Genomic DNA, 26,912 nt, shown 5'->3' on the forward strand with positions numbered 1-26,912 from the left:
ACATTGATGTAATGCAAATACAAGCCTCATAATATCTCATGATGTCCCAGATGATCTGTCTGTATAAGAGACATCTAGTTATGCATTAGGATTAGGAAATTGTTATTCAAATCATTTAAAGATTCATTTCCACTTAGTAGTAGCATGCAGTACTAGAGTTGAGCGAACCGGGTTCGGGTTAGAGTCCATCCGAACCCCAACGTTCGGCATGTGATTAGCGGTGGCTGCTGAACTTGAATAAAGCCCTAAGGCTATGTGGAAAACATGGATATAGTCATTGGCTGTATCCATGTTTTCCAGACAGCCTTAGAGCTTTATCCAAGTTCAGCAGCCCCAGCTAATCAAATGCCGAACGTTCGGGTTCGGATGGACTCGAAATCCGAACCCGGGTCGCTCATCTCTATGCAGTACTTAAAGGATTTTTAAGGCACAACACAAATAGAATACACCCTTGTGGATCTATAGCACACAATACTAGTTATACAATACAATATATTTCAGCAAATTAAGAGGATTCTTCATAAACTCTCGGGGGAAATAAAATAATAGAGGAAGCATCCCTTTCTTTAGGTTGAGCGCTAGCCACCTGCAAGGAACACGTTTTTGCATAACATGTATGCTGCCCCATGTGGCATGTTTGTTGCAATATGTTTAAAAGGAAAAAAAAAATCTAATAAAATATTTGTAAAAGTGTTAAGCCTTTATTTATTGCTTAAATCTATGGGCAAAATTATTGCTATTGTATGTCTATAAAGTGGCATATGTCAGGAAATCCTATGTTTGTGTATGATCTAGCTCATCTGTCTACTCAAATCTACTCCTGTTTGTGAGCTGCAATAAATATGATGCCCTTATAGTCAGTAAGGTGACTCTCAGCTGTTCTCTTCTTAACCTTACAGTCATCAATAACAAATCCTTCTCCAACTAGAACTCTCCTGACAAAATCCTCATCATATGAGAAAGTACGGATCTTGTCTTTCCCGACTGTGTAATATGAGAAACCTAATCCCCCTATCAATAAGAGGTGTGCTCCTGGTTTCAGTAGCTTCGAGAACTTCCTCAGATTTCTAATGTAATCATCTTCATTTTTGCAGATATTGTCTAGGAGCCAGACACTGATGATACAATCGGCTGGTGGTAGGACTATCGGATTCGTCATATTTTCCTTCTCAAGGCAACATTTAATCACATGATTAATGGCTAATCTCATGTTTTCTTCTTTGTCCTCCAACTGGTCACTGAGAAAAATTGGAAAATTTAAAGAAAGTTATTGTCTCACAATCAACATCAATTTAGATTTTTGGCTTCTGGTACTGGTAAATTTAACCAAAAAAAATTTGCATTCCCCCAGTGTCCTCCTCTGTGTAATTAGGCTCCTCCAGGCCACTCAGCCAATTACTGACTGAGATGGGACAGCACCGTGACCAGTGATTGGCTGAGAAGGCTGTCACTCTTGTCTGGAGAGTGACAGCCCACTCAGCCAATTACTGCCCGTGGCACTGTCCCGTCTCAGTCAGTAATTAGTTGAGCGGGCTGGAGGCGGCTGAAGACACAGTGGAGGACAGCCGGGGAGCATGGAGAAGTATTGTACCAAAATTGCACCAAAACAGCTGAACACTTGTTAACAAGTTTGCATATTTTCAGCCACAATTTAGCAAAACTGGCAAGCCAAATTTATGAAAATTTTGCTCATCTCTAGCTGTGCCCCACTAACAGTTACCATATACCAGACCTTATAGGTGAATTTATTGAGTAGACAATAGAGATGAGCGAACATGCTTGTTCGAGCCTACTATTTGCCTGAGTATCAACAAAGTACAGCATGGTGCTCGAGTAAAAATAATAGTCTCCTCCTGCTTGTTTTCCGGCTTTACGAATGTGTGGAAAAGGGACTGGCACATCCTGCTATGTCACAGCTATATTGGCTGCAAGCACAGCAGTGATTGGCCAAACACATCAAGTGACCTGGGTGTATATAGACCCAGGTCTCCTGGTGCTCGATTCACTTGTGGCTTGCTAGCTGCATGAGCTGCTGGAGCAGGGACAGAGGTAGTGGAGGTCTTAGTCTGGTTAGCTAGGTACTGGCAATTAACTTACAAAAAAACACCAGTTCCAGGACTAGTAGTAAGTGTGAATAAAAACAAAAAAATACATTTTCCATATATATCCACCCCCCCCTACTTTTGGGGGGGGGGGGGGGGGGAAGAAGTAGTAGTAGATAAGTAAAAGTTTGGTTTGTAGGGTTTGCACCAATATTTGGACTAGGGGTGGTCCGAACCCGCCGAGGTTCGGGTTCAGCCGAACCCAAACGCTCGGCATCGAATTTACCGCTGTCTGCCCGCTCCGTGCAGCGGGCGGATACAGCGGGAGGACCGCCTGGAAAACTGGGATACAGCCTATGGCTATGGCTGTATCCCAGTTTTCCAGGAGTTCCTCCCACTGGATCCGCCAGCTGCACGGAGCGGGCAGACAGTGGTAATCATTGCGGATGGTTTGGGTTCGTACGAACTCCGTACAAACTCGGTTCAGACCATCCCTAATTTGGACAAATAATTTACCTCTTTCCTCCGATCTTTCCATGGAGTTTTGCAGCATGTACCCAGTCAAATGCTCCTGTCCGTGAGTTCAGCCATCTCTTCAGCTCCAGGATGCATCTGTCACTAACCTTCAGCACTAGGATGTGCTTGAAAATCCCACAGGAAGCATAGAGATGATGAATCATGGAACTGACGCTGAGGTCAATCAAGACATCTCCTTTAATATGACCTAAAAAAAGGTAATAAACAATAAATCGTAATAAACAATAAAACAATAGTTATCCTCATCCTCAACTTCACATTTTCTTTAGAGGCAGATTTTGTTATGTTCCTGTCTGTTCAGACCTCAGCCGTTTCCTTGACTTATGGTACACAGCCAAGACTGCGCTCTTAGTCATGATTTTATATTTGTATTCTATGTTTTATTTTCACTTCTCAAGCACTGTCTGAATGCAGCTCTACTTCTTCTGCTCTGCTGGTTGATCTTTCTGTCACACTTCTCCAAGTTCCCTCTGGCCACTAAACAGTTGACCTCCGTTTTGCTTAGGTGATTGATATCTGATTCTTCCACTCATCCTTGCAGTGTCTGCTTCAGTGTGTGCGCATCCTGGACCGGGTCTCTGATCTCCTATATAGTGTATCAGTGCCCTGATATCCATGCTGGCTATTAGACTATTTTTTTTAGTGTGCAAGCGGCCTCATATATTTTCCCCTATTTTTACCTGGCTTTTAATGACTTTGGCACTGTTACCTGACTATTCTCTTGGATCCTGTCTGTGTGCTTGTCCCCCAGGATAAAATTTGCCAGCTAGCCCCTGGCTATACCCTATCTATGGTCGTGTCAGGTAGCACTCTTTTTTTTTCATTAGTTAACCCTTTCACGACCTGGGGTCATTGATGCCTCATTGCCCAGGTCGTGTTTGGACATAATGATCATATAAGCTAATGTCCATATGTCTGCCCCCTCTCTGCTGTCCCCTGCGGCTGTTACTATCTTGTAACAGCGTCAGGGGAGAGAAGGGAGGGGGCAGAGCTCATGTGCCCAGCCTTCCCTCCCGACCCCGCAGGCTTCCGTAGCCAGGAAACCGGAAGCCTGAGCGTCAGGAACTTACCTTTCCTGGCTCCAGCGGCGTCTCCTTCCAGCTCGGCTCCGGCGGTCGGCTCGCTGGAGCCGAGTGATGTCACGGAGACCCGACAGCGTCCCTAGCAACCGGGGACGCAGTGGGCTCATGTGACTGTCAGCCGGCCGGCACGCAGCTGCAGTAGTGTCTTGCACTCAGGCTGAGTAACAGGTCGCCCGGCCACTCAGCCTGCAGTGCACCAGCTGCAGTGAGGCTGGACTCAGGAGGCCGGACCAATCAGCCTTTGGTCCAGGCTCCTGGTCCAGTATAAAGTTCAATCATTGCCAGTAGTAAATCGCTGGCTATTAGGTTAATCCCTGGTCCCAGCTCTCCCCAGTCTTTTTCTGCGTTCCCCGTCCTATTCCCTTCTACCTGTTTTTTCGTGTTCCTGACCTCCCTCCTGACCTGTGACTATTCTTTGCTTGCCGATTCTGTACGGCGTTGCCCGTGTGGTTTGACCTGGCTTTGTTCACTTCTTTCTATTGTGTTTTGTCCGTCTGTTGTGTTTTGTGTCCCACCTGCAGGGAACGTCTTCGTGGTTGTCCGCGACCGCCTAGGGTCGAATGAGGCAATTAGGCAGGGACAGTGGGTGGATTTGATTTCAGTTTCGAGTGGGTCTTAGTGACTGACTGAAGGACATGTTGGTAGCATACCCCACTCCCGACTCGCTCGAAGAGAGCATGACGCTAGCTATCTGAGTTGACCGAAGATTAAGGGATCGACAGAAGGAAAAGGGTACTCCTGACCATTCCAGAACCCCTATCTCTCCTATCCCGTCTTCCAAACCTCCCCTTCCTGTCTCACCCACTTCCGAGGAGCCGATGCAAGTAGACTTCGCCGATGCCAAGGCCCGACGAGCCCATCGCCTGCAGAATAATCTGTGTTTTTACTGTGGGAAGACAGGACACCAGGTTCGGCAATGTCCCACCAAGCCGGGGTCTCCGAAAGAAAACTTCAGCGCCTGAGAGACTATCGAGGGGGTCTCTCAGGCGCACAAGTAACCTTCAAATATAAGCTGTTGTTGCCTATTTCTTTATTGTTGGGAAATAAAAGTATCAGGTATGCCCAGATCGATTCTGGATCCTCAGCAAATTTTATTAATCCCATGTTTTTTTCAGGCTTAGAGGTATGTCCCTTGCTGCTCCAGCGTCCAGTTAATGTCACTGGAGCAGACTCTGCTCCCTTTGCCCAGGGTGATGTATGGTATATGACCCTCTGCATGGAGGTTAAAATAGGGTCCGTCCATGTTGAAAATCTTGATTTTCTTATTATGCATAATCTATCGTCTGATGTTATCCTGGGATTATCCTGGCTGGATGCTTATAACCCGGTCTTTGATTGGTCCAGCAGGGAACTTGTGCGGTGGGGGCCTGGGTGTGCTTCCCATTGTATCGCTGTGTCCCTTGCAGAATACTCCCCGGCAGAGGGGGAGATTTCCGAATTCTTGTTGGATTATTCTGATGTGTTCGACGGGTTGCCACCCTATAGGCCGTATGATTGTGCCATTGGTTTGGTTCCCGATGCCAGATATCCTCGAGGTCGAATATTTAATTTGTCCTGCCCTGAGAGAGAAGCTATGTGTGAATACATAAAGGACAGTCTACGCAAGGGCCACATACGTCCATCCTCTTCTCCTATGGGTGCAGGCTTCTTTTTTGTGGGCAAGAAAGATGGGGGTCTACGGCCCTGTATTGATTACAGGGAACTAAACAAAATTACTATTAAAAACCAACACCCACTACCGTTAATTCCGGATCTTTTTCAAATTGTGGGCTCTAAATGGTTTTCCAAGGTTGATTTGCGGGGGGCTTATAATTTAATCAGAATCAGGGAAGGTGACGAGTGGAAGACCGCCTTCAATACCCCAGAGGGCCACTTCGAGTACCGTGTTATGCCCTTTGGGTTATGCAATGCCCCGGCGGTCTTCCAACACTTTGTTAATGACATCTTCCGTGAGCACCTTGGACGTTTTCTTGTTGTCTACCTTGATGACATATTGATCTTTTCCTCAGATTGGTCTTCCCACGTAAAGCAGGTTTACATGGTAATGGAGCTTCTGAGACAAAATAATCTTTGCGCCAAGGTGTCGAAATGCTAATTCGGTATCCAGGAGGTCTCGTTTTTGGGCTATAACATCACTCCCAATTCGTTTGGTATGGATCCCCTTAAAGTTGCTGCCATTGAAAATTGGGAACGACCTAATAGCCTGAAAGCCTTACAAAGGTTTTTAGGTTTCGCTAATTATTACAGGAAATTTATTAAGGGGTTCTCATTTATAGCTAAACCTCTCACAGATCTAACCAGAAAGGGGGAGGATCCGGTACACTGGTCCACAGAGGCAATCATGGCATTCGACACCCTTCGGCACTGTTTTTCAGAGGCTCCAGTAATGGCCCAACCCAACTTCGAGCGCCCATTTATTGTAGAGGTGGATGCGTCCGAGGTGGGTGTGGCAGCAGTTTTATCCCAGGGAGCGGACACTCTTACCCATCTTCGGCCAGTTGCGTACCTCAAGGAAGTTCAAACGGAGCACAACTACGATATTGGGAATAGAGAATTACTGGCTATCAAGATGGCATTTGATGAGTGGAGGCATTTCTTGGAAGGTGCCAAACATAAAGTCACTGTGTTGACGGATCATAAGAATCTCATTTATCTCGATACTGCCAAACGTCTCTCTCCACGTCAGGACCGATGGGCCCTATTTTTTACTAGATTTGACTTTGAGATCACATATCGACCTGGCTCTCGTAATATCAAAGCAGATGCCCTCTCTCACAGTTTTGATCTCGAAGACATTCCTGACAAACAGGTTGATATGATCTTAAAACCTGGTGTTGTGGTATCCGTCCTGCAACTTGATCTGGTTACGCTTGTTGCTGAGTCTCAGAATTTAGCCCCCCATAACACTCCTGATTCCCTCCTATTTGTGCCGCCGAACCTTCGCCTCCGGGTTTTGGAGGAAATTCATAGTTCCGTTTTGGCAGGACATCTAGGGATAGCAGGCACTAAATATTTCCTCTCGCGTCATTTCTGGTGGCCAACCTGGGGCCGAGATGTTAAATCATTTGTCGAAGCGTGTGAGGTCTGTGCTAGGTCCAAGGTTCCCCGTAGGCCACCGGAGGGATTGTTACATCCTCTGCCGGTCCCTACGAGACCTTGGACACATATCGATGGATTTTATTTCCGACTTACCAGTATCTAGTAGTAAGACTGTCATTTGAGTAGTGGTGGATCGGTTTTCTAAAATGTGTCACCTTATTCCACTGCATAAACTCCCTAGCGCTCGTTTGCTGGCCACATTGTTTATCAATAATATTCTGCGTTTACATGGTGTCCCGGAGAACATTGTTTCCGATAGAGGTGTCCAGTTTGTGGCCAGATTCTGGAGGCAGTTCTGTGGTAAGCTGGGGATCTCTTTGTCCTTCTCGTCTGCCTTCCATCCCCAGACGAATGGACAAACTGAGAGGGTCAACCAGTCTTTGGAGCAATTCCTGAGATGTTTTGTAGCTAATACGCAGGATAGATGGCGAGATTTCATTTCTCTAGCTGAATTTGCTATTAACAACCATGAACAACGTTCTACTAATATGTCACCTTTTTTTTGTAATTATGGTTTCAATCCCAGGTATTCGTCTGTTCACTCTGCAGAATCTGTTAATCCTTCAGCTGAGACTATCTTTTCTAAACGGTGCACAGTTTGGGCCCAAGCTCATCAGAGCTTGGTTAAAGCTCAAGAGTCTTACCAAAAATTCGCTAACAAAAGATGCATATCTGGCCATCAATATGTAGTAGGTGATAAGGTCTGGCTCTCTACTCGAAATCTTAAATTAAGGGTACAATCTGGGAACCTGGCGCCCAAATACATTGGACCGTATACTATTGTAGAGATTAACCCGGTTACTTTCAGACTTAAACTACCTGCGTCGTTGAGGATTCATTCTGTATTTCATAAGGCTCTGCTGAAAAAATATAAAATTACTAACCGGTAATTTCTTTTCTTTGAGCCTATGACGGCACCCCTGGAGAGGACCACCTCCTCCCATTGGACAGGAAACAGGACCACTGGACCTTTAAAAGAAGCGCTCCGCCCCAAACACACCAGTCTGTCAGCAAGAACCTAGGAGCGAAGGCTTAAAAACACACATGTAGAAAAACACACAGCAAAAAAGTGTAACACGTGTCAACCAGACCAAATTATAAGTCTGTTCAAATGAAAGTATTCTATTTTATATACATATGAATCTATATTAAATCTAGCTTTACATTATATATATAAATTCCCCTAATGGGTGGGTTTAGGCGGGGTGCCGTCATAGGCTCAAAGAAAAGAAATTACCGGTTAGTAATTTTATATTTTTCTCCTCTCGCCCTATGACGGCACCCCTGGAGATTAGACTAGGAATAACCGCCTGGGGGGGGGGGGACTACTGCTTCTAACACTCTGCGCCCAAATCTGAGGTCTTCTGAAGGAGAGAGCTGTAATCTGTAGTGTCTAAAGAATGTATGCGGTGTGCTCCAGGTAGCTGCTCTGCAGATTTCTTCTATAGATACTGAAGCCCTCTCTGCCCACGAGGTAGACACTGATCTAGTAGAGTGAGCAGTAATGGAGATAGGAAGGTCCTTACCACTGATCCTGTAACACTCCTTAATAGCTTGCTTAATCCACCTAGAAATAGTCTGAGAGGTGGCTGCTCTACCTTTATTCTTCCCTTGAAAAGCTATCAGAATATTATTATCTTTCCTCCACTCCTTAGTGACTTCTAGGTAGTGAACTAATGCACGTTTAACATCTAAACAGTGAAAGGAGGCCTCTCTGTCATTAGATGGATGTGCACAAAAGGACGGTAAGACCACTTCCTGGGATCTGTGGAAGTCTGATACTACCTTAGGAAGGAAGGCTGGGTCAGGGGAAAGAGTGACCCTATCGTCCCTAATGACCATGTATGGTTGAGCTACGGAGAAGGCTCTGATCTCTCCAACCCTCCTTGCAGAAGTAATGGCTAGGAGAAATGCCATCTTCCAGGAAAGGAATTTCATCTGTATATCTGATATTGGTTCGAATGGGGTTGATGTTAATCCTGAGAGGACCAGATTTAGATCCCAAGGTGGAAGCTGCTCTTTATGGAAGGGTGAAGCCTCACTGCTGCTTTAATGAAACGCTTGATCCAAGGGTGTTCTGCCAGTCTAGAATCATAAAGAGCGCTTAAGGCAGACACCTGCACTTTAATGGTGCTGGGTCTTAAATGCTTATCGAGACCTTCCTGAAGGAAATTCAGTATTAACGGAATGTTGGGTGGCTCCAAGACATTAACCGGGTGACCAACGAACTTAAGAAAAGTTCTCCAGGTTCTGAAATAGATGTCCGAGGTGACTCTCTTTCTACTGGCTAACAAAGTGGATATCACTTCTCCGACAGACCACGATCTCTTAGAAGCTGCCTCTCAAAAGCCAGGCTGTTAGATGGAGGTTCTTTACTCCTGGGTGATATACTGGGCCCTGGCTCAGGAGATCCACTTGCTCTGGCAAAACCCAAGGATCCGTCAGTGACATCTTGCGTAGCCAGGTGAACCACACCCTCCTTGGCCAAAATGGGGCAATCAATATCACCTCTGCTTGGTCCTGCCTGATCTTCCTGATTACTCGGGGCAGGAGCCTTATCGGAGGGAAGGCGTATAACAGGCCTGTCTGCCACGATTGCGCTAGAGCATCCAGGGCTAGTGGTCTGTCTGACTGACATCGGGAATAGGAGGCTTTGATCTTTCTGTTCTGCCGGGAGGTGAACAGGTCTATTTGTGGGGTTCCCCATAGCTGACAAATCCGATGAAACACTTCCTGACTTAATTCCCACTCCCCCTGATGGAGCTGGTGCCTGCTTAGGAAGTCCGCTCTGCCATTGTCCACCCCTCTGAGATGTAGAGCTGTCAGGGAGAGAAGGTGAAGCTCTGCAAGTTTGAAAATGAAATGCGCAATCCTCATTAGTTCCACTGACCTTGTGCCCCCTTGATGGTTTAGATACGCTACTGCGGTGGCATTGTCTGTGAGGATCCTTACATTTCTTTCCCTGATGACTGGAAGGGATTGTGCTAATGCTAGGAACACTGCTCTTAGCTCTCTCGTGTTCTGCGAGTCTCTGGAGTGTTCTGGGCTCCAGACCCCTTGGAGCACCAGGGAGTCTGAGTGTGCTCCCCATCCGTAAGGACTTGCATCCGTTGTTATTGTCAGCAGATCCTGAATGTTCCATGGCAGTCCTTTGTCTAAATTGTCCCTCTTTGTCCACCAGGATAGAGACCCGAGGGTCTGTGGAGACAAAATAAATACATCGTCCAGATTGTCATTATTTCCATTCCAGACCTCTAGTACCTGAGCCTGTAAAGATCTTGAATGGTATTGAGCCCACTGAACTGCAGGGATACAAGAGGTGAGCAGACCCAAAACTGACATGGCTCCTCTAATAGAAACTTGTGAGTTATCTATCAGACCCTGAACCCTCTGAGTGACAAGGGTTATCTTACTCTCGGGTAAAAAAGATCTCTGGGACACAGAATCTAGGCAGATCCCCAGGAATTTGCAATATTGGGATGCGATTTTATTAGATTTTTCATTGTTCACCTCCCATCCAAACTTAGCGAAGACCTCCTCGACCAAGGTGATGTTAGATGCTACTGTGGAAACAGAATCACCAACAATAAGAAAATCATCAAGGTATGGGATTATGATAATGTCTTTCTCTGACGTGTGCCATAACCTCCGCCATGACCTTGGTAAAGATTCTGGGAGCCTGACAGATGCCAAAGGGCATGGCCGTGTACTGGTAGTGGCAAACTGATACATCTATCTTCACAGCCACCCTAAGAAATCTCTGGTGATCCGGATGAATAGGGATATGGTAATATGCATCCCTAAGGTCTATTGTTGCCATAAAACAATTATGAGATAAGTTTAGGATAGCAGATGAAATTGACTCCATCCTAAACTTCTCATAAGTAAGAACCTGGTTAAGCGGTTTGAGATTAATAATGGTTCGAAACGAACCATTAGGTTCTTTAACAAAAAAAGAGGGTAGAATAAAACCCCCTGCCCTTCTATTCATCTGGTACAGGTATTAGGACTATCTTGTCTAACAAGGATTTAACTTCTGTTACCATAGCCGCATGTTTATCAGGGTTAGAGGTAAGATTGGTGATAAGAAATCTTTCTCCTTGGGAGGACAAAAAAGAAATTTTAAGGCCATACTTTATTATATTGCAAACAAAAGCACTGTTTGAAATTGCACACCATTCCAAACAAAAAAACTGAAGTCGCCCTCCCACAGGAATCTGGCGTCATTGTGACGGCTTTTTAGAGGTGTCCCCCCCTGAGAACATGAGACCTCTACCTCTCTTGGGGGGGGGTCTCCAATCCTTTCTTCCAGGCTGAGTGCCACCTCTGCCTCTTCTGCCTCTACCTCTGGAAGGTCTGGCTGTCTGGCTAGAGACAAGTGGAAAGCCCTTCTTGTCTGAGGCCTTTTCTAGAACTTTTTCTCAGAGCTGAGCCAAACAAGAGATCGCCCTGACAGGGAACAGCACAGAGCTTAGCTCTAGAGGTTACATCACCCTTCCAATCTCTAAGCCATAAGGGTTCTCCTTGCCGAGTTGGAAAGAGCTGCTGATCTGGCGGACAACCTTAGGGCGTCCGCGGAAGCCTCAGCCATGAATGTTACTGAACTTTCAATAATAGGAAATTTTGATAACAGTTCCCCACTACTAGCACCGGATCTGATATCCTCTTTTAGTTGTGTAAGCCAGACCTCTGTCGCCCTGGCAACCGAAGTTGTTGCAGTAAGAGGTTTGAATGAGGCGGTGGTGGCTTCCCAGTGGTGGAGTCCCAAGAAGCCGATTCCGCCATATCAAATGGATATTTTCTTTTGTACTGAAAAAAATAAATAAATAAATAAATTAAATACAAAAGAATACTGTGGGAAGGAAAGAACGATTGGAGTCTTATAGAACTTACAGCCCGAGGAACAAAGAATTTTCTATCCGGGCGAGACCACTCATTGGAGATCAAAGTCTTTATACTTTGGTGAATGGGAAAGACAGACCGCTGTTTAGGAGCCAGGCTTTCAAACATGCTGTCTTGAATAGTCTTAGGCTGAGGGTTATCTTCAATGGCCATAGCTGTCTCACAGCCTTTACAATACTGTCAACCAACTCAATCGGCATAAGCTTTTTAGCCGAATCCTCCCCTGAGGCTTCTATGGTATTTGGAAGCTCTCCAGGTTCCTCTAGGCCAGACAATTGTTCATCCCCCTCTATTTCTTCCTCCTCCAATTCCTCCTCCTCATCATCATATTGGGAGGGGGGAGCCTCACCACTAGGCCCCGGAATCTCTACTGGGGCTTCGTGAACAGGAATAACCACCGTAGGTGGGGTAGGAGTAGCTGTAGAAGGGAGAGAGGCCCGAATTTGCCTCTTAATTAACCCCTTCATACTTCTCAAAAATGCTGGCCCTTGATCATCCAGAACCCTGTTCATACATCCGCCACACAAAGTTTTATTATAAGCGCTACTGAGACGCTTCTTTACAAATAGGACATTCTCTAGGTTTACTCCTAGATTTCTTAGCTTCCTCCTGTGTATAACAAACAATCATGCATTAGAAAAAAAGCATAGATGATAAGACTGGGGGGGGGGGACCCCACTTACCCAACCATACCGCAGCAGCCACAGGTTGAGGGTCTCCAGATGTCTTAGCGCCCAGGGATTCCATGACACACACTTGCAGAATTGATAGGAGCCACAGCAGAGTACACCCACAAGGGAAGCACTCCAGTACACCAGATAATCCTGGACCTACCCAGAGCAAAGGCCCTGCGTCCACTTTTAAATCTGGCGCCAAAAAAAAAAAGTCAGAGCTGGCTGGCCCCGCCCCCTGCCGCGGCACTGATGCGGCTCACCCTCCTGTGCCCGGAAGCAATCCTGCCCCCCCGACAGGCCGCAGCCCGGATACCGACGGCAAGGCCTACGGGTAATCCCTACTCACAGGGAGCCCGGGCCGACGTCATCCGGCCGCGACCCCGTCCCGGCGAGTGACGTCCTCACGCTCGCGCACACGGCCGCAAGTCACATGGGCCGCCGGAGCGTGCGCGCCGCGCGCACGCCATGGCTCTCAGGCAGGCAAGCAGCCGGAGACCCACAGCCCAGGTCCTGGAGGCGCCGGGGGAGCACAGGGACCCTCTTCTGGAGGTGTGGGGGCTAGGACTCAGACTCAGCCGTGGCTCCAGCAGCGGAGTCTTACACAGCTCAGGATGTCGGCCAGGTAAAAGCCGGGTGCCTCAGCTCAATCTAAAAAGAATCCAGTATGCAGGTGGAAAGACCACCTGCTGACCTACTCCCATGGGACAGGAAACAGATACTGGTGTGTTTGGGGCGGAGCGCTTCTTTTAAAGGTCCAGTGGTCCTGTTTCCTGTCCAATGGGAGGAGGTGGTCCTCTCCAGGGGTGCCGTCATAGGGCGAGAGGAGAAAATATGTACCGCCGGTGTCCCCGTCGCCTACCCCTGCTCCATTTATCATTCAGGGCGAGTTGGAGTATGAGGTGGAGCGAATTCTGAACTTGCGTTGGGTACAGGGCTCATTACAGTATCTGGTCCACTGGAAGGGCTTCGGACCAGAGGAGCGTACATGGGTGGCACTTAGTGACGTGCACGCTCCTCAGTTGCTCCGACGATACCATGCTCAGAACCCGTCTAAGCCTGGTCCAATGGATAAGGGTCCTGAGGCCCCTCATAAGAGGGGGGGTAATGTCAGGAACTTACCTTGCCTGGCTCCAGGGGCGTCTCCTTCCAGCTCGGCTCTGGCGGTTGGCTCGGGAGCGCGCCGTCGCTCCGCCCGCTGGAGCCGAGTGACGTCACGAAGACCCGACGGCGTCCCTAGCAACCGGGGACGCCGTGGGCTCACGTGACTGTTGGCCGGCCGGCACGCAGCTGCAGTGTTTTGCACTCAGGCTGAGTGACAGGTCGCCCGGCCGTTCAGCCTGCAGTGCACCAGCTTGCAATCAGCCTTTGGTCCGGGCTCCTGGTCCAGTATAAAGTTCAATCATTGCCAGTAGTAAATCGCTGGCTATTAGGTTAATCCCTGGTCCCAGCTCTCCCCAGTCTATTCCTGCGTTCCCCGTTCTATTCCCTTCTGCCCGTTTTCTCGTGTTCCTGACCTCCCGCCTGACCTGTGACTATTCTTTGCTTGCCGATTCTGTACGGCGTTGCCCGTGTGGTTTGACCTGGCTTTGTTCACTTCTCTCTATTGTGTTTTGTCCGTCTGTTGTGTTTTGTGTCCCACGTACTCAGTGCAGGGAACGTCTTCGTGGTTGTCCGCGACCGCCTAAGGTCGACTGAGGCAATTAGGCAGGGACAGTGGGTGGATTCAGATCAGGGCCCACTGTCTGGTCGTGTTTGTCCTCGCTGACACTGAGGCTTCCGGTTTCCATGGCTACCATCGGGGCTCTGTGATCACTTCGCAGAGCCCCGAAGGACACCGGAGAGAGAATTCTCCCTCTGTAGAGGGAGAATTCTCTATCTGGAACCCTATAGATACTGCGGTCGTACTGACTCCGGTGCTGAGAGTTACTGTGAGTATCATATATAGCCGGGACCTGCCAGAAATGACACAGGCACAGCTTCTGTGCCTGTGTCATCCTGAATCATTAATTAACATCACTGCAGCATCGGGCATAGGCTTCAGCAATGTTAATTAACAGTGGAGCGGCGTGAGGGGGTTAAGCTAAATGTTTTGTGTATTATGTGTATGTTTTCCCAGTTGCACATGGCTAATAAAATATTAAGTATTCCTTATACCGCCATGATTTTTTACATTACCTATATGTATTTTGTCCTCTACTGTTGTGTTAATATATCATTTACTCATCCACATACATGTTGTGATTACTTTCACATTAATATTTCTTTAAAGGAAAACTATTACCAGCTGAGCTCTCTTCATAGAGCCTCTGGCCCTACTGACATACCGGTACATCATGGGTCTTGAAGTGACAGGGTCCCATGATGTACTGGTACGTCATGGATCCTGAATAGGGTTAATTTTGATCACTGTTTTTCAATTATCCCATTTACATTTATAGGCTATGTTCACACTGCGTACGAATCCGTACGCATTTCGTACGGCGCCGTACATGTGCGGCTGAAACTACGGGCGTGCGAATATTCGATGTGCGGGCGGATGCGTACGCAATGTGTACGCAATGCGTACGCATTGCGAACGTACGGCCGTACTCTACTTACGCTTCCTGAGCCCCCTACGAAGCATCTGACAGCGGTCTTTTACTTGGAAATCTTCGCCTAGCCCCGGACACCCCACAGAACCTTTTGGATCGGCATAGAAGAGTGGAAAAATGAAGAAATCACCACTTCGTACGGATTCACGCGATACGCTACGGGCGTAAGTTACAAGCCTTCCGGCCGGAAACAATGGTCTGGTTCATTTCTTATGAATCCGGGTGTACATCCGGGTGTACAATCGTACGAAGTGCAAACTGTGCGTCCGGGATCGTATACTTTGCATTGTACGCTAACTATGTAAGTTTACGGCCGCATATTCACGGAGCGCACTACGGCCGGAAGCTTACGTAGTGTGAACATAGCCATATTCTGTGCTTTGGAATGTATATAATTTATGAAATAAGCTTAAAATACTGATATTTTACTCATGTTAGGAAATACTGCCTGTCCCCTTGATTTAATGGGATTTCTCAAGCACAATTTGCCTTCTGCCAAAGAATTAAAATTCCTTGCCAATTCCATAGTGTGAACATAACCAAAGAGGGACGCCACTAATCCTTGAGACTCTTTTTCCTCATATTCAGTGACCAAAGCTTGAATTTGTAACTGCCCCTTCTGATTTCACCCCCCTTCAAAAAAAAAAAAAAAAAAAAAAAAAAAGGTTTGCCGATGAGTTTTGCATTTCAAATTGTCATGAACCAGTTAACACTAGGAAAATATACATACATACCCTGTGCGAACGTTCTTGTAAGATTTTCAATGGGAAATTTCAAGGTGTCGTCTGCAAAGACCATATCAGGTTTATCTGAGAAATAATGTTCCAAGTGTTGTCTGGGATCATAGCCGTGTACATGATAGATCTTAAAGATGCTGGGATCCATCATTTAATCAGGTATAGTGGACAAAGTAATTCCCTTCATACGGTGCTCAAGGTCTTTATATATAACAAGGAATCTGTTTACAAAGCATAATGAGGTTTACTTTACATGAAAGATTCATGTGATAGTATATAAACCCTTAAAGGCACAGTGGATTTCAGCCTTAAAGGGGAACTCCAGATAAGCAAAACTTGTTTTCTATTAAAAGTACATTAAAAGTTATAACCATGCGTCTATATAATGTATAACCATATCTCTACGGTTCTGCCACACTGATAGCTGTTTGAAATCCAGGAAGTGAAAAAAAATTGCCTCTGTGCCAATTCACATTGTCTCCTGCTCCCTCTGCTCTCCCACCTTAGGAGACAAATATTCCATGCCTCTGTCTCACACTGTGTGTGTTTGCTGAGCACTGGCTGATGATGCAGACAGGGGGCAAGACGTGATGTCAGAGGAGGCTTGGCTGGATCCCCCAATCCCGTGAGTGATTCACCATCTCTGACCAGCCAGAAGCAGGTGTTGCACTGATTTCACTGATTGTGCAAAAGTCTGCAGTGATGCAGTGGTGTGTTCACACATGTTGGAGTTTCCTTGCAGTACTGCAGCTTATTCATAAAAATGATGCAGTAACACAAGTAAATTATGCTAAACGGCAGAGAGGATCAGAGCCGGCACTGCCAATCCCAAGATCGTATTGGATAAACTCCCTATTGTGGGGCTCAACTTCAAAGATAAAAGATGCTTGATCATAATATGTGCGTGGAAAATTAAAAAAAAGTTCTTTACTTTATTCCAATATCAGCGTTACAGGTAGAGAATACAGCGTGCTGTTACAGATAGAGAATACAGCGTGCTGTGTGGTGTTACAGGTAGAGAATACAGAGTGCTGTGTGGTGTTACAAGTAGAGAATACAGGGTGCTGTGTGGTGTTACAGCTAGAGAATACAGTGTGCTGTGTGGGTGGGACCACAATGAAATGATAAATTACTGCAAATAATTCAGTACACAATGAAACTGCAATGTGTGAACACAGCCTAGATGTTCTGCAACAGATTTGGGCGGGGAACGGGCAGGGTGGAGGACTGTGATGAACAGCTGAGGGAAAGCATTGCATTCTGGAACCAGTACTGCATTCTAGGAACTGCTCAACCAGGAAGTACAGAAACACAATACAGAACAAAAAACCCCCAAACAAATGGATTTTTGGTAGTTTCAAAACTGGGATAGATAGGTAAGTAATGCTTAACGCTTCTGCGGAAGTTTCATTCTTTTTAACCTTTTTTTTTTTTTAACCCCTTCCTGCAGAAGGATTTACTGGCACTAGGGATGAGCAAACCGAACCGTTGCAAACCAGATTCGTTACAAACTTTTGCAAAAAGTTTGGTTCGGTACCGAACCGAACTTTCAAAAAGTTTGTGACGAAGTTCGTTAAAATCGCAACGGCGTCGCAAAACTGTACTTTAATCAGAGAATAGAACAGGCTACAAGGGATTATTACTCCTATAATCCTTTGTATCCTGTTATTATGTGAATATCAAGGTGTGTGACGTCACTCCAGGAACAGGAAGTGCCTGAGCGTCCATGCTCTCTCATTGTGTGTCTAGACTGCAGAGAGAGAGGAGGTGTACGTTAGGCAGAGAGGGAAAACACATAGATTACATATCAAAACAACTGGATAAGTACAGGGAGAGATAGAGAAGGAGTATATATGGTTTGTGTGAGAAGCCGGAGAGAGGTAGATTTAAAAAAAAAAAAAAAAAAAAAAAAAAAAAAAAATCGCAAGATAAAGGGAAATCTTGATAAGCTCATACATAGTGAAAGAGGCTGAGAAATCAAGAGTTAGGTAGAGAGAGGGAGAGATAGCCATCTAACTCAAGAATCGTGATATCTAGGGAGAGATAGGGAGATAAAAAAAAGAAATAGGGAGAGAAAAGTGAGAAGAGTCACTCAGGAGTCAGGACACGTAGCATTGAACCAGCTACTGTTTCGTGACAGAGGAGACGCTAGACGTTTGTTTGTTTGTGATCAGCTGTTGTAGGTGACGCTAAGTCAGCGCCTCACAAAAGCTGTCCGTTTGTGCTCTGCTGGTTGCCGTCAAACCCCTCTAGCCACCCGCAACCAAAAAAGTTTAAAAAAACCTTAAAAAAATAAAATAAAAAAAAGTTTGTTTGTTTGTTTGTTTGTGACCAGCTGTTCTATTTGAGGCGAAGTCAGCGCCCCACAAAAGCGGTCCGTTTGTGCTCTGCTGGTTGCCGTCAAACCCCTCTAGCCACCTGCAACCAAAAAAGTTAAAAATAATAAAAAAAAAAAATAAAAATGTTGTCTTGGGATAACCTGTAAATTTCTGCTTTGTTGGGTGCCTCCAACCCACAAAGCAATAGTCACTGAAAATGTGTGCCTTCTGCCCAATAGATTATTTCTTTTGCAAAATTTACACCAACCAAAGAACTATGTCCAAGCGTCCTACTTCCAGCACTTCCCAGGCAAGGACTGCAACGGCAGGCAGTGAGGGTAGGAGAAGTGGCAGCATCAGGCTCGGCGGCAGCCGGGGCAACAGGCATGGCAGCAGGGTGCAGCTACCCCAGACACCCAGTGGTTCTGTAAGAACCACACAGCCAGCGGTTCTAGATTGGCTTACCCAATCCTCCACTTCCACCGCCCAAAGCTCCCAAACGAGGTCGGCTGGATCATCCGACACCACCCTTACATGGGAGGGTCAGCGACAGTCCTCTTCCCCGTCCCCTGTTATTACTATGCCACCCACCTCTGGGGCACCTTCTGCCAGGGAACTGTTGGCAAATCTTGATCTGCCTTTGGATTCTCTACCACTTTTTAGTGATGATGAGGAGGAGGATGAGGTAGTCCATCAAAGGCAGCAGGTGGAACGTGCAGAGACTGCAGAGGAGGTGGTGGCTGTAAGCCAGGGAGGGGCATCCAGTGCCACACCTGAGATCCTGTCCCAGCCACTGGAGGACAGTAGCAGTGGTGGTGATGATGATGATGTCGCCGATCAGACGTGGCGCCCCCAAGCACCATTATCCTCAGTGTCATCAGGGGAGGAATGTGAGGTGCTACCGAAGCAGCAACATCCCACTGCTGCAAGGAAGCGAGGCACAAGAGGGAGGGGTAGAAGACAACCTACCAGGCAGAGTCACTTACCTTCAAGCCTTGGTCCTGAGAGGGGACCCTCAGGCAGCAGTGGCAGCCAACAGGCCGCAAGACCCCCCGTGGCTGGAAGCAAACCACGGTCCTCTGTCGTCTGGCAGTTCTTTCGGCTGGGTACAGATAAGCACATCGCTCTGTGCCTGCTGTGCAACGAGAGGGTCAGTTGTGGCAGGGGTGATAATCTTGGAACAACATCCATGAGGAAGCACATGGAAAGGCAACACCAACAGGCCTGGAAAAAACGTGACCCCAATACCACCTCCTGTCAGGATGCACCATACACTGCAGATCCCATCATGCAGCATCCTCTCACTGCAACTCAGGCCTCGTCAGCCTCAGTTGCCAGCAGCAGCACAGTCTCACTGCCATGTACACCCCTAATGAGGCAGCAATTCCTGACAGAGTCCATGGGCAAACGTCAGGTATACTCCAGCAGCCATCCCACGGCACAGAAACTGGCCGGACACCTAGTTAAGCTGCTGGTGCTTCAGTCCCTGCCATTTAATCTTGTGGACTCCCAGCCTTTCAGAGATATTGTGGCGTGTGCGCACCCCAGATGGCGAGTCCCCAGCCGCCACAACTTCTCGAGCAAAGCTGTCCCATCACTGCACAGTTATGTGAAGAGAAGGGTTGGCGACTCATTGGGACTTTCGGTGTCCAAGACCGTGCACCTGAGTGCTGATGTCTGGTCCTCTAATTATGGGCAAGGCCAGTACATGGCAGTTACTGCCCATTGGGTCAACATCCTCCCAGGAGACCATCAGGAAGTTGGCCCATTCTTGCCACTGTCACCTCCACGGTGCTTTAGGGGGCCAGCAGCGTGTAGCACAAGTTCTGCCTCCACCACCACTGCAGTCCAACCTGACACATTGTCTTACCACCGATGTCAGGCCCGCCGCTCTCAGGCTGTCCTCCATTTGGTGAGCCTGGGTCAACGAAGCCACAGTGGGCAGGAGCTCCTCCGGACTATCAGGGAGGAGATAGTCGACGTGGGGTCAGCCATTCAGCTAAAAGTGGAAAGTGTCGTAGCCGACAACGGGAGGAACATTGTCTCTGCAGTTCAGCGGGGAGGGCTGACTCATACACCTTGTATCGCACATGTGATCAACCTTATAGTGCACGGGTTTCTCCGATCATTTCATGCACTACATGACCTTCTGAGGATGTCACGTGGAGTGTGCAAACATTTCAGCCACTCCTACGCTGCAAGGAACACCCTGCTCAGAATACAGAGACAGCGCGGTATGCCCCAACATCGGCTAATCTGCGACGTGCCAACCTGCTGGAATTCTGCCCTCCATATGCTCGACCGCCTGTAAGAGCAAAGGTCTACCTCATGGGGCAATCAGGCAGCTTCACGCCACACTGCCACTTCCAAGTAACACACTGGCAGTTAATGCGGGAAGTCTGCCAATTGTTGATCCCTTTTGAGGACGCGACTCTTTGTGAGCAGGAAGGACTATGGGATCAACAACATCATCCCACTCCTCCATGTTCTGGAAATTGCGCTGAGCAACATCATCAGCGAGGATTCCCAGGCCCCAACTCCAAGGCTGAACATCACCTTGAGCCCAGAGCTGGATGAAGTGCAGATGGAGGTTGAGGAGGAGGAAGATGTCTACACCCAGCCATTCCACACACCGCCACCTGGCTTCTCTGCCTCTCCATCACAGGAGGAGATGGAGGATGAGGTGGTAGAGGAAGAGGAGGAAGACCCCAGCAGACCCTGGCACTACACCGAGGACAGTGGAGAGGAGAGGTGGTCATTGTCCTTGGTGCAGATGGCAAGGTGTCTGCGGTAGTGTCTGTGGAATGATAGCCGGATTGTAGACATCCGCCAGAGGGACCAATACTGGCTGGCCACCAGGGCCGGCCTTTGGGGTGTGCGACCTGTGCACTTGCACAAGGCACATCACCCCCGGCCAGCAGGGGGGCGGTAAGGCAGAGAGACAGCTGTGCAGCTGTCTTTCTGCCCGAGCGCTCCCCTAGCTGGCCGCCCAGCGCCCTCTACCTGAGGTGGTTCCTCCCGGGCTCCCCCCTGCCTCCACCTGGGCGCCGCATACTGTACTATCAAGCTTGTGACCTTGCAGTCACAAGACTTGATAGGACAGTACGCCTACGGCTAATGCGCGCTCCCCGGGGATTCCCCAGCAGAGCACGCATTAGTGACCTCAGCGTCAGCCAGTGTACTTCCGGCACAGGTAGGAAGTACCAACCCCGGCGCACTGAGTGTGCAGTGCCGGGACATGCTGAGGGAGCGTGCATCGTCTGGGGGCGATACAGAAGACGAGAGTCAGGTGAGTTATGTGCTTTTTTTTTTCTTTTTAACCTGCACAAAGGGGGAGACAACAGAAGGGGGCAATCTATAAGTGGAGGACAATAGATGAGGGGGAGACAACAGAAGGGGGCAATCTATAAGTGGAGGACAACAGAAGGGGGCAATGTGGGGGACAACAAAAGGGGACAATCTATAAGGGGGGGAGACAACAGAAGGGGGTAATCTATAAGTGGGGGACAACAGAAAGGGGCAATCTATAAGGGGGAGACAACTGAAGGGAGCAATCTATAAGGGGGGGGCAACAGCAGAAAGGGCAATCTATAAGGGGGAGACAACAGAAGAGGGCAATCTATAAGGGGGAGACAACAGAAGGGGGCAATCTAAAAGGAGTGAGACAACAGAAGGGGGCAATCAATAGGGGGGGGTAATCTATAAGTGGGGGGGCAACAGAAGGGGGGAGACAACAGAAGGGGGCAATCTATATGGTGGGGGCACCTGTAAGAGGGGACAGCATGGGGGGGCATATACTATAGGGGGACTACACAGAGGGGGGTTCTCAAGGAGATTCACATAGCCATATATAGGGAAGACTGAACAAGGGGCCATCTATAAGGAAGCTACACAGAGGGGGGGGGGGGGTATATACTACAAGGGCATCACATACAATCAGCCTACCCACTAAATGAGGGGGTAAAGGGGCCAATACAGATGTGCAGTTTGGTGTTAGAGTGTGGAGCTTAATATGTTTCTCTGGCAGATTCTGTGGATTCGTGGCTCGGAGAAGTTCTCATAACGACCCAGGGCAAATGGAGAAAGAAAAAAACAAACAAAATGAATGAGGTACAACTCTAATCAGAGAAGACGTCCCCTGTGAGTCACCTGATGTAACTGCACTGTAATGTATATGGTGTACAGAACCTGTGTAGGGCTGGCTCTACCTCTATATGACTGTATAAGGTGATAATGATCTGTGTACAGTGGATTTATTCAGTAGTGGTGTTAGTATGTGCTGGTATTAGTCGGTATGTGGCGGTGTTAGTCAGTAGTGGTGGAACTATTTGTTACTTGTAATTTGGTACTGTGTTTTATTGGTCTCAGTATACAGGATTTGGTCAGCAACAATATGGTGGCGATGGTAGTGGTTGTGGTGGTAATATTTCCCCCCTATATACTGGTAACATTGGTCTCTTGGTCTCAGTATACAGGATTTGGTCAATAACAGTATAGTGTGTGTGTGTGTGTGAGTGATATTTATAATTATATATATATATACACACATATATATATATATATACACACACACACATATATACACATACATATATACACATACATATATACACACACACACATATACACATACATACATACATACATATACACACACACACATACAGTGGCGGTCTTTGGCACCAAGCACCCCAAGCGATCGCTTGGGGCCCCCAACATCCAGGGGGGCCCCGTTCTTGTGCTCAAGACCCCCAGACAGGGCCGCTGCCCCGCTCGCTGCTGCCATCTGAACTGTAACTATGAGCACTCGTAATGAGCGCTCATAGTTACATGCAGCAGCACTGACAGGGCGGGAGACATTGGCTCCCTTCCTGTCAGTCACTCTTGTGGCCGCAGGAAGGGTTTTCCCTGCGGTCACAAGTGGCAGCTTTGTCCCTGTGGTGCCGGCGCTCCAGTGACATCACTGGAGCATCGGTGCCAGGCAGGGGGCTGGCTGGCAAATTTTAGCCTGGGGGGCAAGCACACAGCAGTGGCCCATGAGTAGCTGGTTAGCGGCCCATCCTTCAAGGACCACTACCTATTATTACCCTCCCCACATCAGTGCAGGGAAGGTAGACGGCAACTCGGACCTGTAAGTCCTCCAGCAGCAATGTTCCGACAGTTCGGATAACATCTTCAGCCCTTCCAGTCATTTGTAAACAGGGAATTCCTACTGCTCTCTGTGTCCGTGACCCAGCCAGTGTCAGATAGGATCATCCCGGCCAGTACTGCCTCATGCTCCATTGTGTGAACTGACAAGGTTTTCTGCGGCTGCTATTCAATAAATGACATGCCAGTTTCTTGTGGCGCCGCTAGGGATCCCGGCTGAAATGTACACTATGTGTATGTATATATGTACTTTGTGTATACACACAAGTCAATTCGCCCACATTATAATCCGCTACTGCGACCCCCCCCCCCCCCCCACACACACACACACACACAGTCCCCAATAAACACTGCCTGCCTCCCCTCCCTGCTGGCCCCAATAAACATAATGTTTGGTCCATTGCTGCTACGCCCAGTAAGCATTGCCCACCCCACCTCCACTGCCCCCAATAAACATATTGCCACCTCACCTGATCCCCTGATGTTGATTGACAAACTGACTTCTGTCCCCTTTACACAGAGCAGTAGGTATTCCCTGGTCACAAATGACCAGGAGGGCTGGAGACGTTATCCGAACTGTTGGAACCATCTACCGTCCCTGCACTGATGTGGGTAGGGTAATAATGGGTAAGGGCTGGAGTGCTCCTTTATAGGGAACCAATTAGAACAATTGTGCTGATGTGGTTTCCAGATGCACAGTATATAGATCTACTATACAGCTCCCCGAGGCTACCAGTCACTGAGTATAAGATGATGGGAAAGCTGAGCGACCACATCATGCTGAGTATAAGATGCAGGGAAAGCTGGGTGACCTCCATCATACTGAATACTATACAAGATGCTGGGAAAGCTGGGTGACCACTATTGTAATGCCTACTATACAAGATGCTAGGAAAGCTGGGTGACCACCATTATACTGACTACTATACAAGATGCTTGGAAAGCTGGGTGACTGCCATTATACTGACTACTATACAAGATGCTTGGAAAGCTGTGTGACCTTCATTACACTGACATACAGGATGCTGGGAAAGCTGTGTGACCTCCATTACACTGACATACAGGATGCTGGGAAAGCTGGGTGACCTCCATTACACTGACATACAGGATGCTGGGAAAGCTGGAAGACCTCCATTATACTGACATACAGGATGCCAGGAAAGCTGGGTGATCTCCATTATACTGAATACCAGATGCTGGGAACGCTGGGTGACCTGAGTATACAGAGAGGGGAAAGAGGATCCTTCTCACCCATGTACTGTTCAGGGCCTGGTGGCCATACAGACCACCCCCCTGCCCTGTATATATGGGCACCAGGCCCTGAACAGTACATGGGAAGGGGTACAGAATTGATTCTCCCCTGACAGTACTGCTTACTAGGCCATGGTGCAGGGGAGAGGGGATGCTGTATAATTCATACTAAACATCCCACCCAGATACTGTTCAGGTTTAATGGATGCCGCCGGCCGCGAGACTCCGCCCCCGCAATTTTGGCCCCTCCCGATTTCACCCGCTGACCCCCCCTTATTTCCCTTACCTAGGCCATGGCAGGTGGGGGTCCTCTCCTTCAGGCCCAGGCAGGAGGGGGTGGTCTGTTCTCTCTCCCAGGGCAGTGGGCAGCCCTCACAGATCCTTGCAGAGAGGAGTCTGCTCCTTCAATGAAGGAAGAGCAACACAAGTCAGCCTCCACACCCTCTCCCGTAAAGACCGTGGCCCCGCCCCCGCGATCATGGCCCCACCCACTCACCGGCATTACTGACATTCAGCTGCCGCAGCCCTTGGTGTACTGGGGGCACCGGCCCAGGGGGCATATGCCACCCAGCCCGCCCCTGGTGCCAGGACAATGGGAGTGCAGGCTCTTGTGATCGCAGGGAAAACTCTTTCCTGCGGTCACAAGAGTGAAGAGAAAAGGAGACGCCCGGACCCAGGTGAGTGTAAGTGTTTGTTTTATTGTGTTATATTCTATATGGGAGGGGGAGCACACGGGTCTGTTTAACTGGGGGAGCGCACATCGGTGGTCTATATAAATGGGGGGAGCACACAGGGGGGCTATATAACAGGGGGAGCACACATAGGTCTATATACTACTTGGGGCAGCAGAATGGGGTCTATATACAACTTGGAGAGCACACAGGAGGTCTATATCCAAGTGGGGGAGCACACGGGGGTCTATATACTACTTGTGAGGCACACAGGTGGTCTATATATAAATGGGGGAGCACACAGGGGTCTGTATACTAATGGGGCTGCACACAAGGGATCTATATAATACTGGTGGGGCACACAGGGGGTCTATATACTACTAAGGGAACCACACAGTGGGTTTATATACTACTGGAGGAGCACACAGGGGTCTATATCCAAGTGGGGGAGCACACAGGAGGTCTATATCCAAGTGGGGGAAGCACACAGGGGGGCTTAATACCCCTGTGGGAGCACACAGGGGGCCTATATACTAGTGGGGGAGCCCACAGGGGGTATATACAACTGGGGGCAGCACACAGGGGGTCTATATACTTCTGGGGGAGCACACGGAGGGCTACATATAACTGGGGGAACACAGGGGTCTATATACTACTAAGGGAAGCAAACAAGGGGTATAGACTACTGGAGGAAACACACAGAGGTCTATTGTTTTGGAACGGATGTCGGGGGGGGGGGGGGGAAGACATAACTTCGCTTGGGGCCCCAGAAATGCAAAGACCGCCCCTGTGTACAGTCCTCGCAGCCTCCTCCAGAGACCAGGGACCTGCATGTGTGGCCGAGAGGGGAGCGGGACGCTGTGTGTAAGGGGCAGGGGCAGGTCAGTCACTCACTGCTCTTTTAAGCGGCTGGAGGCTGTTAAGCGGACTGCCCGCACCACCCGCCCGCTGCAATTCCCGGCCTCCCCGATACTACGACACCTCACTGCAGCTCCCACCCGCCTTGAACCTCGCCGAACGGCCCGACACTCAGCGCCGCCGCACACTCCCAGCCGCACCACTCATCCTGCTGGAATGATTTTATTGAGAAAATCTAATTTATGATTGTCACAAAAGAATCAAAACAATTCAAACTTTCTGGGCAAATTAATTCGATTAATCGCCCAGCCCTTCCTGGGGCCCACCAATATAGAACGAGTGAGACACAACATGCTGACCCGCTCCTTTCCTGAATTCATCTGTATCTGCGACAAATCTCAGAACATCCTACATTTATACAGCTCTCAGGGTGTGCTGGGAGTTATAATCTCTAAATATTATATATATATATATATATATATAGCTAGTGGGCACCACTAATAATTACGGAGTGCTAAACCAATGCATATAAGTAGTACATTATCCATTTAAAAGAAAAAAAAAAAGCATGTGCACGCTATAAAAAAAGCATAAAAACACTAAAATGTCACCATAAGTCCTGCTGGTGTACCAGCCGGGACTAATCTACCACTCTGACTCTGGACCGTATGTACAATAACAGAAATCCAACATCTCCACCTAGACAGAGACCCAGTAAAACAAAATATAACCACAAATAATGGAGCATAGGATAAAAAAGAAAGTTGGAAAAGATCACCATATACAGTCCAACAGAATGAGAGCCAGATGGGATAAGGAAACACCCCACACATTCCGCCATCTAGCAGCTTCCTCAGGGATGTGGGCAGTAGAGTGAGGGGCATAGTATATATACCTATACAACATGTGAAAGCAATTACAGATTAGATGAAAAAAATATCATACCATGTGCAGGAGAATCAAACATCTCAAACATGTCCGGCGCCATCTTGGAAGAGCTGC

The 26,912-nt window shown here is 48.1% G+C and overlaps 1 protein-coding gene across 2 annotated transcripts; it reads right to left on the bottom strand.

Moving 5' to 3' along the window:
• Positions 1–681: 681 nt before the first annotated feature.
• LOC138769120 (indolethylamine N-methyltransferase-like) lies at positions 682–26,912 on the bottom strand. Of its 2 annotated transcripts, XM_069947350.1 has the most exons (4): positions 26,856–26,912; positions 15,662–15,885; positions 2,559–2,766; positions 682–1,238 (listed from the first exon to the last, which is right to left on the bottom strand). In XM_069947350.1, the coding sequence occupies exons 2-4, from the start codon at positions 15,813–15,815 to the stop codon at positions 815–817; spliced, it is 786 nt and encodes a 261-aa protein (XP_069803451.1). In that variant the 5' UTR covers positions 15,816–15,885; positions 26,856–26,912; the 3' UTR covers positions 682–814. The 2 variants fall into 2 exon arrangements, with proteins under 2 accessions (XP_069803451.1, XP_069803452.1); XM_069947351.1 differs by lacking the exon at positions 15,662–15,885 and having other exon boundaries at positions 26,856–26,905.

This window comes from Dendropsophus ebraccatus, chromosome 12, assembly GCF_027789765.1.
Source record: "Dendropsophus ebraccatus isolate aDenEbr1 chromosome 12, aDenEbr1.pat, whole genome shotgun sequence".
Lineage (NCBI taxonomy): Eukaryota > Metazoa > Chordata > Amphibia > Anura > Hylidae > Dendropsophus > Dendropsophus ebraccatus.